This window comes from Xylaria bambusicola, assembly GCF_022495145.1.
Source record: "Xylaria bambusicola strain CBS 139988 unplaced genomic scaffold F5B22scaffold_26, whole genome shotgun sequence".
Classification (NCBI taxonomy): Eukaryota; Fungi; Ascomycota; class Sordariomycetes; order Xylariales; family Xylariaceae; genus Xylaria; species Xylaria bambusicola.
In genome coordinates, this window is record NW_025953579.1 from 171,737 (window position 1) to 192,027 (window position 20,291).

The following is a 20,291-nucleotide window of genomic DNA, read 5'->3' on the forward strand; positions in this document are numbered from 1 at the left end:
AAAAACATCTTTTATAATAGTTTAGGGAAATAGAGGTAATAAAGACTTTTAAAATTAAATATAAAGGTTCAACTATTTTGTTTTTTATTATTTACTTTTTATTTTTTTATTTATTCGTATAATAAGGTAAGAGTTTGCTTGACTTTATTTATAAAGGTTTATATAATATTTTATAAATAGTTAAGCTGGTTAAAAAAACTTAGTAAAATAAGGAAAGAAAATATAGATTATAATTTATTATTTTTAGGTTAATATTTATTAATAGTTTAATTAATAATTTCTCTTTAAGTTATTTTTAATTTATAAGCTATTTTAATAGGCTTATATTAATTTAATACTTTATATTATTTCTTTAATTCCTATATTTTAAGTAATTTTATATAATAAGAATTAAAATAATTAATAAGGCGTTATATTTAAATAGTAAGATTTAAAAAATAAAAAAGAAAGCGGTAAGCTTTTTAAAGGCAAATATTTAATATTTTATTTTTATAAGCTTTATTAGCTAAAGTATTAATCTTTCGATTATAGGTTATACTTCGGGGAATATTAAACATTTTTAATTTTATTTACCTTATTAAGGATATTAATATAAAGGGAGCTAAAGAGGGGGATAGTTAATAGGTAATAATAATAAACTAATAAACCTATAACTTTTTATTAAGAATTATAAAATAATATATAAAAAGCTTTAATTAATAAATATAAAAGGTAAGGCAATATATATTCTTTAAGATACATTATAGTTTATCTATTAGGTCTCCTTTATCTGGCTTACACCGGGGCAACCTATGTTTTATATATATGAAAGTAACGAGAGAAATCAAAGTAAAGCATCCGCCATACTCTTTCTTCCATAATATCTATGCCCCTATTCCTAGCCCTGTTACAATAGGAAGTTAGTTTACCTTTATTAACTTAGGAGGAATATCTTTATTTAAATTCCTATCTTAATTAATTAAAGTATTCTTATTTAAGTTTTAATTAAAATCTAATATTAAACTTAAAGGGAAAGGAAAAGCTATTAAATTAAAATTTAATATTAAATTTAAAGGGAAGGAAAAGGCTATTTATATTAATAATATATAAGATATTATAAATAATAACCTAATAATAAATAATAGTTAAAATAGTAAAATATAAATAGGATTTATATATAATTTTATTAAATAGAAATCTTATAAATAGGATAATTTAAGATATAAGTAAAATAATCCTTATTAAAGTTTAAAATATATATATAATTTTACTAAATAAAAATTTTATAAGTAGAATAATTTAAAATATAAATAGGATAATCCTTATTAAAGTTTAAAATATATATATAATTTTACTAAATAGAAATCTTATAAGTGGAATAATTTAAAATATAAGTAGGATAATTTTTATTAAAGCTTAATATATATATATAATTTTATTAAATAAAAATCTTATAAGTGGAATGATTTAGGATATAAGTAGGATAATCCTTATTAAAGTTTAAAATGTATATATGATTTTATTAGATAGAAATCTTATAAGTAGAATGATTTGGGATATAAGTGGAATAATCCTTATTAAAGCTTAGGATTTATATATAGTTCTACTAAATAGAAATTTTATAATTAGGATAAGGTAAAATATAAATAGAATAGTTATAGGATACAAGTATAATGCTTTTTATTAAATTATAGGATGAAATATTAAATTGTAGAATAGGATCTTACGATCCTAATTTTAGCCTTATATAATCTTATAATTCTAGCTTTAGCCTTATATAGGCGTAGGCGCCCAGCTCGATAGGGGGACCAATTGTGGGACCTACCCTGGACATTGGACACTGTATCTAGTTCCACCCCCTCCTAGCTACAGTGCTAACTACTTACCAATAACAACTACACCTTTTTGGCCTGCCCGCATTATCTGATATCTCCCAAAGATGATTGGGCGCTACGGTACCTTATATCAGACACATATGTACACTTTGTGTCTACTACATGTACTACCTACTACCTGTAAGTACCAAGTCTAGTAGCGGCCCCGGGTCTTAGGACCAACCAACAGACCTCCCTCTAGTCCCAGATCTTCTTCATCTTGATACCAACATGTACATACCATCCATCTTGACTCGACAGGCTTAAACCCGGGTCTTTTCCAAAAGATCGTCCCTCCTTCTTGCATTGGCCATGACTACTTATACTTCCTCTGTTCTCTTTGTGTGATATCAAAACAGAGACCTGTATGTGAAACCCTACCCTTTGCACTTTTACCAGTCTCATCGTGTATTGCTATTCCGCTCCATTTCCACATCTTACCCCGGCTTCATACCTGGTAGAACTGTTGTACTGTAGGTAGGTACATAAGTATCTGGATTAGCCACTTACAGTACATACAGTACAGTACTTACTGTAGTATACAACATCCCTGTTCGTATTCGGCTTACGAACGTCATCGTCTACCATCGGTGTTGTTGACTTGCCTGATCTACTTTTGTTATCATTCCAGTACCGGTATCTACTTCGTACTTACATATTCTCTAGAGTTTAATCTCTTATCAACCCATCCACAGCTTAGGTCCTTCTTTCGAAAGTTGATCGGCCGTTATCTACTGCACCGGGTACCCCATGGCTCCGATTCGCTTGATTATCGAGGATGGCCAATTTCATGACGTGAATGGTAGACATGTCCTTCTGAGAGGCATCAACGTCGCAGCCGACGCCAAGCTCCCCAGCCGTCCGAACGTGCCCTCCCATGTCGCCGACGACTTCTTCGATGGCGATAATGTCAAGTTTCATGCCCGCCCTTTCCCGAAAGAAGATGCCCATGTTCACTTCTCCCGTTTAAAACGCTTCGGTTACAACACCATCCGTTATATCTTCACCTGGGAAGCCATCGAGGCCGCCGGGCCCGGCATCTACGACGAGGAGTGGATTCAACATACAATCGATGTTCTGAGAGTGGCCAAGGAGTATGGCTTCTATGTCTTTATGGACCCGCATCAGGATGTGGTTCGTTGCTCTCCCTTCTCCCCTTCCACCCTCCCATAGTGCCGCCTACTAACAGCTTGTTGCTTCAAAGTGGTCTAGATACTGCGGCGGTTCTGGCGCTCCTATGTGGACCATATACGCTTGTGGGTTGAACCCACAGAGCTTCGCTGCCACCGAGGCCGCTATTGTCCATAACACGTACCCCGAACCCGACAAATTCCCCAAGATGATCTGGTCAACCAATTACTATCGCTTAGCGGCTGCTACCATATTTACCATGTTCTTCGCTGGACGAGACTTTGCACCGAAATGCATTATAAACGGCATGAATATTCAAGACTATTTACAAGGGCATTTCATGCGTGCCTGTGCACATTTAGCTAAGAGGATACAAGAAGCCGGTGACATTGAGAACGAAGTAGTGTTTGGATGGGAGAGCCTAAACGAACCGAACAGAGGAATGATCGGACATGTCGATCTGGGCGTCATTCCCAATGAACAACAGCTGAAGAAGGGTACCTGCCCGACTGTCTGGCAGAGCTTATTGACAGGTTCCGGACGCGCTTGTGAGATGGATACTTGGGATATAGGAGGACTAGGTGCTTACAAGGTCGGACGTGAGCTTATTGATCCACATGGAGAGAAGGCCTGGCTGCCTGAAGATTACGATGATACTAGGTACGGTTGGAAGCGTGACTCCGAGTGGAAACTTGGCGAATGCGTATGGGCGCAACATGGAGTATGGGACCCTTCTCAAGATGCTCTATTACAAAAGAACTATTTCCAAAAGAATCCTCGAACCGGTGAGGTTCTGAATTATCCGGCATTTACCAACTCCTACTTTATGGACTTTTACCGATACTATAGAGACACTATACGAGCTATACATAAAGACGCAATCATGCTCTGTCAGCCGCCGACGTTAGAGATTCCGCCCACTATTAAAGGCACCGAGGATGATGACCCGCGAATGGTGTACGCGCCTCACTATTACGATGGTATCACTCTTATGACGAAGAAATGGAATCGGACGTGGAATGTGGATGTTCTTGGAGTGCTGCGAGGTAGATACCTTCATCCTGCCTTCGCCATCAAATTAGGCGAAACGGCAATCCGGAATTCATTCAAAGAGCAACTAGCGGCCATTAAAAAGGAGGGTCAAGACTACATGGGAAATCACCCGTGCATCTTGACAGAATTCGGAATACCCTATGATATGGACGACAAACGTGCTTATAAGACGGGCGACTATTCAAGTCAATCAGCTGCCATGGATGCCAACCACTTTGCTGTAGAAGGTGCTGCGATGGATGGATACACACTCTGGGTGTATGCTGCCACTGTAAGTACGCCTGACTGTGCTTTGGTACGGTATGGGGTAATTTACTAACGAGCTACTTCCAGAACGACCACCAAAGGGGCGACCAGTGGAATGGCGAGGATCTATCCATCTACTCGGTAGACGACCAAACGCTACCCGTCTCATCTCTGCCTCGGACACAAATCATGCCATCATCATCCACGGGCCCATCAAAGACGCCTCCCACGGTTTCCACCAGGACAGAAGTTGACGACGAGATCTCCGTCACACCGACCAATCTGAAACAAACACTCACCAATCCTTCCATATCATCCTCGGCCCCAAGTCCTAATCCTGAGCTGACCACCACCCCGGGCTACCGCGCCGCAGAGGCATATATCCGCCCCGCACCCATCGTCGCGTCCGGCAAGATCGTCAACTACGGATTTGACCTGAAGAACTGCCAGTTCACGCTCAACCTCGACGCACTGGCGGGACGACCATCCGACGCCGCGACGGTCGTCTTCTTACCCGAGTACCATTTCCCGAAGGAGCAGTGCACGGTGGCCGTGAGCTCGGGGAAGTGGGAGATCTGCACCGAGGACGAGGAGCGCGCGTGGGTGCAGAGGATACGGTGGTGGCATGCAGATGGCGCGCAGAGCCTCAAGGTCACAGGTCTTATTCGACCGCATAACGCGGGCGCCGGGACTCCTGAGGAGGAGGGCTATCTGGAGCAGTGCCAGCAGACTTATGGCGTTGACGTCAAAAACTGCAGCGTCATGTAGGTCTTTTACGTTACTGGGATATGAAATATGAAAGCGGAGGGTATTAGGCATTGCCTGAATGGGATGGATTTATACATATTGGGATGAGTGGGAATGCTGGGGAATACATGGCGTTTTCGAATATTGGTTTGCACATAGCAGGTAGCGCAATAGTAATATACCACAATACACTTGCATTGCGCCGGGATACTGGATTTATTGCGATGTGAGTGAGGGTTTGTGCTGTACTGTTAGATTGAGTATGTGTTAGGTTTTCGCATCTAAGACCTGAGGATCTGTCGTGTATGTAAGCTGACCTGAAAAAAAAAAATACTTTGTCAGATAAGAGGGAAGCTTGCGAATGAGCACGCACTCGTTAGCGAAAGGCCTTTTCTCCTACAAATTTACCCACCTTGTTTCTGCCTATGCATCTGCCTCCTAGATACTTACCTACTTATCTACCTATCTACTGTATGTGTATGTGTATGTGTATGTGTACCGGTGTCTGATGTCAAGGAAATTTTCCATGGGGGCGGGGATGCCGATGTGTTCGGAGCGGAAGTGTCGTTGGGCCGAGATTGGATTACGATATCTATGTACGCTATTATCTGGACTTACTTACACACACAATATTACGTGTACTATGGAGTAAGTATAATTCTAATGGGTAGGTACGAAGGTCCTATATGTATGTACCTATATAGGTTGTGATGGATGATATTTAGAGTATGCTACGTAGGTAGTGTGATGCTTTTGTTTATTGCTTTATTGGTATGGCGCAGAGGGTTCGGATTGCGAAGGTCTAGGTACCTAGGTATACCTGCGTGTCTGTCTGTCTGTCTGCACTACAGATTCGTAATGTTGGGTAATCAATCGTTACCCGAATGAAATGTTTTGCAAGACAAGGTAACTTAGGTATGTAGGTAGTCAATATGGAATTATTGTCTCTGATACTGGTTTGGCGCGAGGAAAGCCGTTTTTGCCGAGTCCGCCACGGTTACAGTGTAGGTACTAACGAGGCACATGCTTATTCGCAGGCCACGTGGGAGTCTTAAGCCCGGCATGTGAGTGAGTGAGGTAGGCAGGAAGATATCTTCAATAAAAGAGCTAGAAAAGAAAGAACAACACAAAAAAAGCAGAGGTTCATAATGCCTTAGCGATGAGACACTGAGGATGGCAACAGTGGCTGAGGAATTCTCGATGGAAAAACAATATCGGTTCTCCTCACCCTATCAAATCAACTCTTTCGTTACGCTCGGTACACTACAATAAGTAAGTACTTCGTAGATACACACGCACGCACACGAGACCAACACTCAGGTTCGGTAATGCCTGTTTCATCAGCAGATCCTGACTGGCTGGCTCCCTCGGTTTCTCTTGGCCACTCGTGTGCGGCTGCGCGTATCATTCGTCGGTTTCCTTGGGAATCCCCGTTCCTGGTGCCTTGCTGTGCCATTTGTCCTGTACACACACACTTACAGTACACGTAACTCGGGAGTCAGCAAGTAGTGCCAGTACTGATATGACAGCAACTCTGCTCCATACTCATACTCTTCTATCCATCCACACAAGACTCTTAAGACTATCAGTCAAGTACGGTAGTCGACTCACAGCCGTCTCGCCGTCCATTCCTAACCCCGCTGGAGATGGCGATGGCTGGGCAGAACGAGGTGGATGATTGACAGGGTCTTGCTAGGTCGTCATTAGACGCGTAGCCGCCCGACTTTGTCCCCACGCCGAAGCTGGATGGTGGTGTACCACACTACGAAGTACCTCTTATGCAGGTGCGATGCACGCTGCCCGCACTTGTGTCTGTCGAGCTTGTCACAGTAGCATGCGTAATACCTAGTAGGTTAGTACTTCGTAAGTAGGTAGAAGGTCTGTCTCTGATCTCCTGATCTCCAACTAATTCTCACGCTATGTCTGCAAGACTTGGCATGTCCTACCAAAAACACTGCAATGGTAATCCACGCGGAAATTAATACATCATAATCATGATGTATATACCGATATGGCATATATGAGCAAGTACGCCAGGGTCGAAGGCGGCTTGTGTTTAAGCTCCCGCTTCCCGGAATGAATTGACTGACTTTGCGGGTCAGGGTCTCCTGACTCGAGATGTCAGTCGAGTCAGTCAGTCTACGTAAGACCAGCAGCTCCTGTTTTGAGTCGGCAGTGCTCGCGTCAGATAATAAAGAAAATTATCATCCTGCAATGATTGGAAACAGCTGTTGAACCCTCATTATATTAAATTTATAGCATAACATATAGGATCAAAGATCTTGGAAGTCTCATCCATCATCTCTTCAATACAATCCCGGATTCTGGAATACCCATCGTGTGTGGACGGAGCAGGCCTACGAAGTACTAGAAATATGCAGGGATTGGATTTCGACGCTGCTGCATGCCAAGCTCCACCTTCAGCTGGGGTGGACGAGGATGATACGCTACACTACACTGCGACAGTCGCACTTCTGCATGGATGGCAGCTCTATGATTGGTATGTTGGCGATGCTCGCTCTCGTAAAACTGGTAACCATCTCCGTGAGGGGTCCAATATTGTGCCTTGCCCAATGCTCTACATCTGCCCAGTATAAACTGATGACTAGGCAGGGCCATAGCGAGCCTGTTCAGCGCAAGATGCCCACGTTTCCAGGCGTTCTTAGCGCACTGGCCTGCCCCGTATTGAGTCCAGTTAGGTGGGTGGGCAGGTAGGTACAGTGCTAAAACACGTCGCAGGTCCACTATCTGTCACTTCCTCCGCCAGACTCCGCCTAGAAACTCTCTTACCTAAGCCCAGCCCTCATCTTACCTGCACTGTAGGCACACTACCTCTACCTACCTAGATCTACTCCACGACCTTTGTCAGGCATCTCTGAAGGTGTTTGATTAATCGTCAGTCTGTTTATTTCGTTTCATTCCCCGCCGAAGACGACACGGATACTGTATATCTAATTCTAAGTACGAGCAATCATAATTCTTACTTTGACAGAACTACCATACCTGGCCCTGCGAACTCCGCGCCTTGCCTTTGTTGCTATCCGTGTCTTGACAACCATGTTTAGCACTGCCCTCACAGTCAACCTCGGCTACATGCTCGCAACGCCATGAAGGAAGCCGTCCGTGGGATATATCAATAATCTAGGCCATAGTCGCCCTTGGAGGGAAAGAAACGACACCAAACTCATTATCACAAACGCGAATCGCCCGTGTTAGAAACAGTACATACATCACAGCACAAGACGAGACGAGCGAAGTGATACGACACCATCCGGTACATGACCAATCGCACAACCAGCTTTGCATAAGCTCACGACATTATCTCGCTATAGCAGCCCTGTCACCCACGAGGACTGCCGTTCATATTCTCGAGCACCCGATACGAAGCGGTTTGTAATTCGCCATATCTGTCTGCTACCTTGGTCTCGTCACGCAGACCTTCGACTTGGCGACCCATGCGCAAAGCGCTGCCCAAGTGCGACAGCCGCCCGCCGATTGCGTATTCATCGCATACGTCCATGCTTGGTCGATAACATACCATTATCTCAAATACATACGCATATCTCGAAACTTAGACAAACGAACTTTCTTATACTGCTTGACTAGACCAGCTTATTGCTCACAAAGTCGACCATGTATTCAAACGGGCAGAGAGACCCGGCGCGGCCATTCTTGCCGCCGCCGCCCCCCTTGACGATGTCCAGTCAAGGTCAACTCCCCCATATGACAGGTATTCCGCCGCCACCTCCTCGATACCCCCTCGCGCCAGCCACTATCAACGGTGTTTTACTCCCTCCGCCTCCTGGTCCCCCGCCAAACAGTGCTCTTGGTCCTTCGGCGCCGTGGCAAGGAAGCTGGGGCCGTCCCTACGATGGGCGCGCTGGCTTCATGCCCATCCAACACACCGGCGGCCCCGTCGCCTACAACCCCAGGCTGATCCACCAAATTTCGAATCCCGCATTGTCGTCTATCCCCCCACCACCTCCATTGACATCGGATCACCTTGGAAAGTCCAATAACAGACTCGGAAATGAAGAGGCAGAGGCAGCCATGACGGCTACCTACATACCTGAGAGTAATACGTACGGTGAGGGTGTTGGTATTCCAGGGTTCTTCCCTGACGACACATCCACGTACCCTACCATCGCTGCTCAACCGCCCTGGCCAGCTACGAGTCAGGCTACAACCCAAGCTACCAGCAATAGTACCAGCTCCACAGCTCCTACCGACGACGGGCGAACCGGACTTTATCCAAACACTTTCCAGACCAAGCAGGTTTCCATAAAATCAAACGCGCCCGTGGCACATGCTGAGATACCACCCGAGCTCGCCGCAAAATGGCCTCTCGATCAGGTCCTCGTATGGCTTGCCGCCAATGGGTTCTCAAAGGATTGGCAAGAGACGTTTAAGGGACTTGAGCTCGAGGGCGCCCGCTTCTTAGAACTTGGCAGTCAGCGAGGAGGACGTGGTAATTTTGGCATGATGCATCAGTTGGTATATCCTCGACTTGCCCAAGAATGCATTAACAGCGGAACGGGCTGGGACCAGGCACGCGAGAGGGAGGAGGGAAAGAGGATGCGCCGGCTTATTCGAATTTTGGGCACAGGCAAACCTCCCGAATCCTCGAAAGTCCAATCATCATCTCATATTCGCAAAGAGTCACTGAGCTGTACACATGGACACAGTACAGGAACCGATGTTGAATCTCCCAACACGCCAATCAAGCCCAATGGTTCCGCAGCAAATCTTCGCGGATTCCCCCAGGCACCGAGGGCAACGACAATGCCGATCAGCGGCACCATGACAACTGAGTCTAACCACCGAGCCATGTTAAAGAACATTGATATTGAAAATAACAGGAAGGGTAGCCCCAGCAGTGCAAGTGAATTTGGAGATGGAATTCTACGAAGACAAAGTCCCAGCTTGAGTCCGAAAATACCACTTTCACTTCCTCCCTCATCACCATCTAGCAGATTTGGCCATAAACCTCGAAATAGCACTGATTCGGTTTCATCCAGCACTGCTATATATGGCTCAGGGGTACCACCTGAAGCTGGGCAACTTCTGCGCAATGCACAGACTAATCCAGGCTATGGTAGTCGTTTATCGCCTATGGATTCTGGTGAGCGCTCAGCCGGTGCTGAACCAAACTCCGCCAAGGACAGCAAGAATTTATTTGGATTTTTGAAGAAGAAGCATAAGCACCGAGATGACGACAAAGATTCGCCTACGAGTCCTGGCTTGTTCAAGTCGAACGGTGGGTTGATGAATGGAACTGGGCCCAATTCTCAAAGGACTTATATACTAGTAACCTTAGATGGCTGGAACTATCGTATGTGCGATGTCACCGATTGTGATACTGCAAGGGAGCTCCAAATCAGTATCTGCATGAACCTTGGCCTGGCTGATCCTGATGCCCTGCAAATGTACCCAACTGAGCTCGGCCAAGCAGTGCATGAGCAAACTTTAGGAGACGTGTGTGTCTGGCACCCCAAACGCGCAGGCCTCGGCGCTATGAAATTGTTCGTCAAATATGGGGACACGGCCAGTGGAGGCCCAAGTGTGCCATCGCTCCTGGTTCCTTCAGATCATTCTGACAGTTATAATCAAATGAACGGTTATCGTATGAGATCCAGCTCGTCGCCACCTACGTCTCGACCCAATACTATAATGAAACCTAGTGACGAACAGCTAGCTACACAAGCCAGAAGCCAGGGTGTTTCGAAGCAGTTGTCCCCTCTGGAATCGCCATCGGGCGGTTTCGTTGGTAGGGATGTGGATTTCGACCATCCCCGTACTTCTCCTTACGAAGACAAGAAGCCAGATAATCTTTTCCCACAGAGGAGAGCACCAGCACCGCCAGTCGTCGAGACTGCAACGCTCATCAAGGCAAATTCGCTCAGCAAGAAAACTGGGCATAGCATGAAGTTGTCTCAGTCGGGCATGGACGGTATTCCTAGTCCTAGGCGGCCCGCGACGTCGACTGGCTCGTACGATAATGGTGTTGAGATGTCCCACAAGCCGCAGCGCCCTGTACTCGCCTCACCTCCAGCTGGCTCGGCCTTTGGTGCTTTAGTGAATATAGGAAGTGCATGGGGTCACCTAGGGAGGCCATCTACATCAGACCAGCGACGGTCCAAATCTCCAAGTCGAGTGAACTCAAACCTGCCGGCCGGGACAGAGTATGCTGAACAAAGAGGTAAGGGAGCAATGGCAACTGTTGATTTTGGTCAAAACGCCTCAGGTCGTAGTAGTCCGGGGTCTGGCTCGCCAGGTTCCATCACCTGGAGTCGTGGTGATGTTCCATTCATCGTCCCGGACTACTCACCTGGTGGTACCCCGATCCCCAACACTGGGAACAAACCTCAACATGAGCTACTTGCTAAAGTGCGCCAAACAGCACAACGAACAGCCACCACTGGCGATGTTAGCCCCAGTACATCACATACGGCCACTCCTTCATCAGGCTTAGCATATGCATCTAGCGTCCGCCGCAAGTCACATGGCCCTGAAGTTGATTTTACCGAGACAGACGTGCAATTCTCCAAAGTAACCGAGTCAACAAGTAAACCCGCCGACGACTCTGGTGACGATTCGGACGATGGACTATTCGCCATTCCTGTACGAGGTAGACAGCCGTCGAGGTCAGTACGCAAACCCAAAGGATCCAGTCAGGAAAGTGATGCGGAGTCGGTTGGCACAAAACCCAGCCTACGAGTCAGGACGTCGAGGACGGGAAAGAACCTATCGGTGTCATTTGGCTCCCCCCGCACAATGACTACGCCGGATCTAGAAGATGACGAGGAGAGTGTAAGGAGTGGCCGTAGTTCTCACCGCCGCACGCCCGCAACACCAGGCTCAGATCAGTGGCAGTCTGATGATAGCAAGCTGAATCGCCGAAAATCCTTTATCGAACGCGATGTGTGGGCCAATCGTCCTCCTACTGAAGCACTCTTGAGCAATCTCGATGCTTATTTCCCCGAGCTAGACCTCGACCAACCGGTTCTAGACGAAAGTCAGCTCCAGGAGCCAAGCCCACCTGTCTCGCCTATTCCCGAGCAAGAGGAGCCTGCGCCTAATGCTACTAGCATAACAATTGGAATCCCTACACCCCCAGATACGAACGATGAAGGAAGGACATTCTACAACGAGAGTGATACGCTTGGCTCCGACGAATCTACACTCAAAGCGCTCGAGCGACCCGCGTCTATCGCTTCCACTTCTAATACACGGAAAAGCGTGCGCAAGTCTGGAGGCATCAACAGAATGAAGTCGATTCGAGAAGTTGCCCGGGGTGCTCACGAGGCCAATAAACGCTACACCAGCACCTCGACAGCCAGTGGTGCTAGGTCTATGTCCATGGTGCAACGTCGTAAGAGTACCAAGATGTTTGGCGCCAACGTTGTACAGATTCATCCCGAGCGTGGATCCATGATTGTGCCGCAGATACCACAAGATGTTCTCCCCAAGCGCCAGACAACTTTCCGATGGTTCAAGGGTGAATTGATTGGAAAGGGTACCTACGGTCGCGTGTATCTCGGTATGAATGCGACGACAGGAGAATTCTTGGCCGTGAAAGAGGTTGAGGTAAACCCGAAGGCAGCCGGCGGAGACAAGAATAAGATGAAAGAACTCCTCGCCGCCTTGGATCAAGAAATCGACACCATGCAAAACCTCGACCACGTGAACATCGTTCAGTATCTCGGCTGTGAGAGAAAAGAAACCAGCATCAGTATTTTTCTTGAATACATCTCAGGTGGCAGCATCGGATCATGTCTTCGTAAACATGGAAAGTTTGAGGAACCGGTCGTTCGCTCTCTCACCTGGCAGACACTGTCCGGGCTTGCCTATCTCCATCACGAAGGCATCTTACATCGTGATCTGAAAGCTGACAACATCCTGCTTGATCTGGACGGCACGTGCAAAATCTCCGATTTTGGTATTTCCAAGAAAACGGACGATATCTACGGTAATGACAAGACCAATTCAATGCAAGGCTCTGTCTTCTGGATGGCTCCCGAAGTCATCCGCTCGCAAGGTGAGGGCTACAGCGCCAAGGTCGACATCTGGAGCTTGGGTTGCGTTGTCCTCGAAATGTTTGCTGGTCGCCGGCCCTGGAGTAAGGAAGAGGCCGTCGGGGCCATCTACAAAATCGCTAACGGCGAGACGCCGCCGATCAACGAAGAGGTCCGCGCTGCCATCACCCCATATGCTCTGGGGTTCATGCTTGACTGTTTCACCGTGTAAGTGGTTTATCTTTCTTTTATCAACCCGGTAAAGGTCACGTTAGGTTCATGAAGACATGATAACTGATTTGCTATTTTCTCACACAGAGATCCGCGAGATCGACCTACTGCTTTACGCCTCCTGAAATATCATGAATTCTGTGAGCTTGATACGAATTACAACTTTTACGATACGGAGCTTTATGCTAGGATTCGAGGAACTTTTACCAGTTGATTAACTACCCTTCCCGAAAAGTGAAAAAGGCGAAAAGAGCGAAAATACCTCTAGATCTCAGGGATCGATAGATGCTTTTTTTTAAAGTTTCCTGTTTGTGGAATTGTGGCCTTGTATATGCATGCATGCGGCTTGGGTAATGCTAATGGTGGCATTGGGGTTCCTTCCTCCTTTTTTATATGAGCTGGTTGCTTGCTCTTGCTATTATGCTCTTAGCATGGCGTTTGGATTTCGCTTTCTGATGTCGTAAATAGCTGTGATCTTCCATTGGGCATAACCCAAGTTTGAGAGATCCTGTTTATCTGGGCTGCAGCTTGGGAATGGAGGGCTGAAAAATGAGTGGTGGATTGGTGGCTTGATTACCCGTGGTAACGATGATGTATATAGGGTAAGGTAGTGTTCACCCACGGACTCTTGAGAGTAATGCGATGCGTTCGGCTTCATTCTGGATGCAGAAATGTGTTGTGGGTGGTGTACATCGGGGAAATGTGCCAAGTTTGGTGTGGGCTGTAGTGTGATGTGAAATGTACATGCATGTGTGATCTACCTCTCTCTCTCTCTCGCTCTCTGTGTGCGTGTGTCTGTGTGTGACCGTATACCTTAAACACAATCAAAGCACATATCTAAAATAAGGATTCTCCTTATCTGTTAAATCCTTAAAAGCAATCCGCTCTCCTTCGCGCTCGTCGAGACCCAGCTGTTCGCGCCGCTTGTTTTCACGGTGTAAGATGATGTAGAGAGATGATGCGGCGAGGATCGTGATGATGTAACTATGTTGCGTATGAGGTTAGTTTGTGTCTTCATGGGAGTTATTTTCACGTGGTGTGAAGAGGGGGATGGAGTGAGTGTGATGAATAAAGTGAGGGATGAGTCGGTAGGTGTGTAAGTAAGTAACAGAGTAACCTCTAGGGTATGAATATAAAGAAAAAAGAAAATTGAAAAAAAAAAAAAAAACATACAAAACAATCAACCCAATCCAAAGCCCAGGATAATGCTCCCCCTTTGTCTCGCTCCTCACAAGCTGCGGCCCAACAATATTTCCCACACAATACGCCACAAACACCGCGGCAGCCATGAAGCTCTTCTTCGTCTCACCCGCGACATTCGCCGCGCCAAGGGAGACTGTCAAACCGACTACTGGACCGAAGAATCCGATGAGCGAATACCCTGCTACCGGGGCGATGGGATGATAGCCCCAAGTCGATTTCCAGATCAAGATGTACCCTGCGATAACCGGGAGACAGCAAGTTATGAGGGTGATGATGCGGACCGAGGGGATCCGCATGCCGATGTACCCTGTGAGCGGGATGCCTAGCGCGCAGATTGCGCCGAGGGGGAATTGGAAGAGGATGGATTCGAGGGGCGTGTACCCGAATGTTGAGACTATGAGCGGCCCGAAGCCGGATACGGCGCCGTTGACGGTGTAGCTTTGGGGTTGGTTGGTTAGTTGTGAGTTTAGAAGTGTGTTATGGTGCATGTGAGTGAGTGGTGAGTGAGTATTGAGAAAGTAGGTGAGTGAGTGATGGATGTAGAAAAGTCAAAGTCGATGCAAAAGTAAGCAGAACGGAATAACTCACGCAGACCCCATAACAAGCGCAACAAGCCAGACCTTCCCATCGCAAACAGCCTCTCTGATCTGTCCCATCTTAATCTTCTGATTGCGTACCCCCGTCTGCCCCATTCGCAAGCGCTCAACAGCCACGATGCGCTCCTCGGGGGACAGAAACCACGCATCTAGAGGCGAGTTCGGAAGCCAGAAACACCATATTCCGAACACGAACGTTAAAGCCCCTGCGAGGACGTAGATGTATTGCCATGGGCGCAGCGCTGATGAAGAGATCTGCGCGAAGCCGTAGTTCAATGCGCTCCCGATGATCGTGAACCACCCTGTGCCGCTGAACCACCATGTTTGGCGGAGCGATTGCTCGCGCTGCGTGTAGTACCCGCTTACGATTGTCATGAAGGATGTTGGGACGATGGATTCGGTGAAGCCTGGTGACAGATGAGAGTTAGTCGGGTAGTCAGTCGGGAGTTCTTGTTTGGCTATTTTTCAGATCATGGTACGAGGGGATGAACAGGTATGTGAGTGGGTGAGTGAGAGGGTAAGTGGGTGAATGAGTAAGCGAGTCGTGATGAATAACGTATCCCATCGCACTCATTCACGCCTTGATTTACGACTTTCTCCCCTCTTTCCCTTCAATTCGCTTGACTTACCCAGGAAAAATCGCTGCACCAATAACCCCTGCCAAGTCGTCACGCCGGCCGTAGCAGCGCATATGACGGCCCAGATCATGACTGCCGGCCCGAGCACGTAGCGCGTGTTGAAGCGCTGCAAAAGGTACGTCGTCGGGTATGACCCGACGAGTTGGCCGAAGTAGAAGATCGACGTTGCCCAGGACAGCCGCGATGTGTCTGTCTTGCCGGTGACTGGGTTGACGACGGAGAGGTGCAGGTCCGATGTCATACCGAAGAGGGCGGCGCTGCCTAGGATGGCCTGTGTGTATATCAGATTTACGTGTTTCATATGCTTTTCTCTGCTTTTTACCTTATCGTAGTATACAAGCCCATAGCCTGTAAAGGTGGTTAGTTGCGTTCTGCGAATTATGAGATGAGATGGCTAAGATGAAGCAAAAATGAGAATGAGTAGTGCAGCTCTTCGTACCGATGACCATGGCCGGCATCAAGAACGTGTCAATCTTCCGCAGAACCCGCCGCTCCATGTCCGGGGGAATCGGCCGTGCTTCGGTCCCCATGATTTCTGCTCCTCCTTCATCTCCTCCCGCGACGGCCGCCGCCTCCAATGGCCGACCTTTCTCCTTTTCCCTCATGTTCGCGGCACACACTTCGCTATTTTTCAATTTTCCTTTCTTTTTAGATGAAGTAGTCGTGTTAACAAGATGATAATTAGCAACAAGACGCGGTACGAGAGCGAAAATAAGAGCTAATTACCTAGGTAGACAGTATTCACTTTCCGCAACTTTTTCTTCTCTTTCTTTTTTCAATGCGAGCTCTACAGAGACTATAGTTCTTAGCTCACTTCTCCGAGCCATTGAGAAGAGCTATAGCTCTAGGTGAAGCTGCTAATCAAGCCCGCCTATACCCGCACCCACTTTGTCTACCCCTCATGTTTGCGCTAATCGCGCTCTCTGTTTTGGAACTTTGGCTAGCCTTATGTCGGCTAAATACCTAGATTCATAGCCCTTCCTCTAATATAGGCATTCGAATTGTTGTCCAGCCCGCTCATGGCTTGCATAGCATCTAACGGTGACGGTGGGTTCCATTGCATTGACCCAATGCCTATATTATCAACGGTATCACCGAAGGGTTTGGCTCTAGCCTGCATATGGTCCAGATCGCAGACACCTCAAGATTTACATTGTTGTTGCTATTCAGGGGCAAGCGTCATGCTATGTAAGAACTGCTTAGAGACTGCTCGCCGCTTAGATTTAAATTATAGATCCTTTGTGTTCATAATTAGTAGAAAACGGTTTAAGTTCATCTATCCTACATTCCTCAAGTGAAAGAACGTATCCGGATACTGGATTACCAATCCTATTATCAAAATGTTTGAAAAGAAAAGCTGATTGATAAATGGGCTGTGGTTAACGCGCGCTGGAATATCAGTCATCCTGCTTGATATCACTGTGACCTTAGCGGATAGGATTGAGGAACGCGCCAGTTCCCGATGCCTATCTCGTCAAGGGCGAGTCGAACTCACACTTAGGAGTTGGTGTGTGGCAACGTTCCATTCACATCTGCTACATCCAGAACTAGTGAAACAGATATTAGGGATGAAAGAAGACATCATCGCGGTCAGCGAGATAATAACGAAACGACTGCCATGTAAGACGATGCGATTAATAGCTTGAGTGAAGGATTCGTGGGCACCAGTAATCACTGTCGCACAAAAAGATTGAATAGTAGGTAGGTAGTATAACACGGAATACTGACGAGCCGGCGACGTTGCTACTTTATTCTTGATATATGGCTGGTGCTCGCAGGTTGTCTTCACTCCGAGTCATCCGCATAATTCTGCAGCAGGCTGTAGTCCCCAAAAGTAGACAAAATCGCAGGATCAATGCCGTGGAACAATACATGTATCATAACGCCGAATCTGGTGCGAACCAGGTAGTATGCGGGCGGTGTAACAATTCAGGAGTTGTGACATAATGTAGTCAGATCTCCAGCATTACCACGCAGCCCTTCCTCGGCACTTGAACATGTTGAAAGCTGTGAAAAATGCTACCAACACGATTAGTGGTGATATTTGACGTGCGCGATAGTATCGCAGTGGTAGGTATCAATATACCAGCTATTTAGAAAGGGAAGTTAACACAAAAACCTACAATGTGTATAGCTGAAGAAGGTCGGAATGCCCTCTTTTTGATATCTCTGTTAGTTGCACAGCAATAGAAGTTCTCCCATTTCCCCTGGTGTACTCTATTAGCGACCATCTAACAATGGCAAGCCATCCAACGCTAATTCATCCTTCACATACATATAGGATTCTGCAAATACCACCTACAGCTAGGGGTCGGTCAGCAAAGATCACAAAGCTCCAGTAACAGCCAATCATTCCAATGGACCCTTTTTTCAACAAGAAGCCTTCTTTGATACCCTGTCTCTCAGAGTCTATGCTGCCCAGGAATTAGGTGATAGGCACAGACACCTTCATGAGTCCTAGGCGGGATAGAAGGCTGTCCGAAACTAGAGGATGGGATATGATGAGCACCTTTCGTTACAGAACTCAGTGACAACAATTTGGGGGCCCTATATGCAGGAAATCTTCATTGTATCAGAAAACGTGGTAGCAGCTAGTGATAGCTGGTGTGTAACACATCGTCTTATTTATGCTACGCTAGGTAGGATCATTTGCTGTGCTAGAAATCCTGCCTTTCGAACTGAAGGCCCTATTATATTAACCAGTACCCAGCGATGTCGCTATCTATATGACTAGCTTAATCTGAGCCCCAAATTTCAACACTTATTCAGCCTGTGGTATCATAGCAGCATACGATGTCTCCTCTGTCGCCTGAAGACTTATCGGCCTTATCGCCAGAATACCTTGATGAGACGAACAATCCCGAGAGGCTGGAAGGTGTTTCTATCTTATTTATAACCCTCTCAACTATTGTGTTCTCTCTTTTTGTCGTATCACGAGCGTTTTGTGCCCCCCGCAACACATGGGAAACATGGGCATTGTACCCCGTAGCTTATATAGCGACACTTTCGAACTGTATCATCTGCCTTTGTCAGTACCCAAGTATTCATATGAATGGCCCCCTTTGAAAGTCTATAGCTCATTGAAATCATAGTACTCGAACTCATCACCGGCACCGGTCGGCGCACGGCCTATCTACTACTCTTCGCGCCTGACAAATTGACTTTATATGAAAAGCTCCGAACAGCAGTCGAGTTCACGTACGTATTAGGAACGACGCTACCCAAAATTGCGATCCTATCATCATATATACGGCTATTTTCAGATCGTAAGGTCAAATTGCTGTCTTGGATCACTATCGCAGTCATCATTCTGCAAATTCTCGTTTTCGGTTTCATCGTCTACTTCACGATTTGCCGGCCCTTCTCTTATCAATGGGACCAGTCAACCTGAGGCCACTGTGGCGACGTTCTACTTGTTTATAAGCTGTACAGCATCCCCAACATACTGACAGACCTGGCTATTATTGGGCTTCCCCTGCCTACCCTATTTCGCTTGCAGATGGGAAAGGCCGAGAAAATTGGTGTTGTCGTCACATTCCTAACAGGAGGCTTGTGAGTATTTTCTTAATTTGTTCCTTGCTAACTGAATCGTCATGCTATGTCATGCTTCTCGTCGGGTTCTGTGGCTAACGGCTATGTTGAAGGGGACTTATCACCGCCATCATCCGTTTTGTGGAATTCTACACGGCAGATCTAGCCTCAGACCGTGTCTTCTATAGCGTTGATACTTTCTTATGGACTGTCATTGAACAAGGCGCCTATTTCATTTGTTCCTGCTTTCCGGGTACACGGGCTCTAGTGATCACGGTACACGGGAAGCTGAGGCGTGGAATTACCCGGCCAAGTCAAGCAAAATCCGAAGTGAATAGCAATCACGGTTCCCATAAGCCCAATGTCTCTCAAGAAACAGTATCGATCTCTTCAGCGACCTGAGAGTCAATACTGAGGTCAAAATTTGGGAAGGATTCCTTCACCTTGAGGAGACTGTCAACGTAACGGCATTCCTGTTGACCGCTTACCGCCTCAGTAAACCTCGCTAGCGGCCAAGGGCCAAGATGGCAGAAGTTTAAATGTGATAGCTACCTTGAATCATCGCCGTGTGTTTCAAACGTCGCAGCTATGATTCGAGCATGGTTATATAGCCACGGTCGGCGTAGTGAATAGAGTATTGAATGATTAGAATAGGGCAACGGTTTTTCTTTCCCCATAGTTACTTTCGTATAGTTGCCAAGGATCGCTTCATCGGGTGGTCATGGTACGAACTCCATTGTTGCGCAACTATCAGAAAGCTCTAAAGAAGTGACCACATTCGAATTTCTTTGGTTATACTCCTTCTTGGGCTTAGTCCCGGCATCAAGTGCTGCGCTGCCTTTCGTTGCATTGGTGGCTTGAAGTGGCTTGTAGGGCATAATTAGGTATGTGATCTTACGCCAGCCAGCCACATAAGAACCCAACCCCTGCTCTTGCATTCTATCACCTTTATTTTGCATGTTGCCTTCATGTCGCTCAGTTCTTCTTCTGCGCGATTCTATACCCACTATCCTTCATTCTTTACTATTTCATAAGCGTCTGAACCTT

The 20,291-nt window shown here is 46.5% G+C and overlaps 4 protein-coding genes across 4 annotated transcripts; 3 read left to right on the plus strand and 1 right to left on the minus strand.

Annotated features, from left to right (window-relative positions):
• Window positions 1–2,219: 2,219 nt before the first annotated feature.
• F5B22DRAFT_610220 (glycoside hydrolase superfamily) lies at window positions 2,220–5,567 on the plus strand. Its single transcript, XM_047975180.1, has 3 exons — window positions 2,220–2,987; window positions 3,058–4,308; window positions 4,371–5,567. The coding sequence occupies exons 1-3, from the start codon at window positions 2,604–2,606 to the stop codon at window positions 5,049–5,051; spliced, it is 2,316 nt and encodes a 771-aa protein (XP_047829941.1). The 5' UTR covers window positions 2,220–2,603; the 3' UTR covers window positions 5,052–5,567.
• A 3,096-nt stretch (window positions 5,568–8,663) lies between these two features.
• F5B22DRAFT_636966 (uncharacterized protein) lies at window positions 8,664–13,490 on the plus strand (the record flags this gene model as incomplete). Its single annotated transcript, XM_047977366.1, has 2 exons — window positions 8,664–13,273; window positions 13,364–13,490. 2 exons carry the CDS (start codon window positions 8,664–8,666, stop codon window positions 13,488–13,490), a joined length of 4,737 nt encoding a protein of 1,578 aa, XP_047829942.1.
• Window positions 13,491–14,017: 527 nt separating this feature from the next.
• On the minus strand, window positions 14,018–16,522 carry F5B22DRAFT_225756 (putative MFS transporter). The gene is made up of 5 exons (XM_047969791.1): window positions 16,153–16,522; window positions 15,705–16,061; window positions 15,068–15,482; window positions 14,450–14,917; window positions 14,018–14,260 (listed from the first exon to the last, which is right to left on the minus strand). The coding sequence occupies exons 1-5, from the start codon at window positions 16,316–16,318 to the stop codon at window positions 14,101–14,103; spliced, it is 1,566 nt and encodes a 521-aa protein (XP_047829943.1). The 5' UTR covers window positions 16,319–16,522; the 3' UTR covers window positions 14,018–14,100.
• Window positions 16,523–18,506: 1,984 nt separating this feature from the next.
• On the plus strand, window positions 18,507–19,646 carry F5B22DRAFT_636968 (uncharacterized protein; the record flags this gene model as incomplete). Its single annotated transcript, XM_047977367.1, has 4 exons — window positions 18,507–18,741; window positions 18,806–19,094; window positions 19,146–19,265; window positions 19,358–19,646. The coding sequence occupies 4 exons, from the start codon at window positions 18,507–18,509 to the stop codon at window positions 19,644–19,646; spliced, it is 933 nt and encodes a 310-aa protein (XP_047829944.1).
• Between the last annotated feature and the right edge of the window lie 645 nt (window positions 19,647–20,291).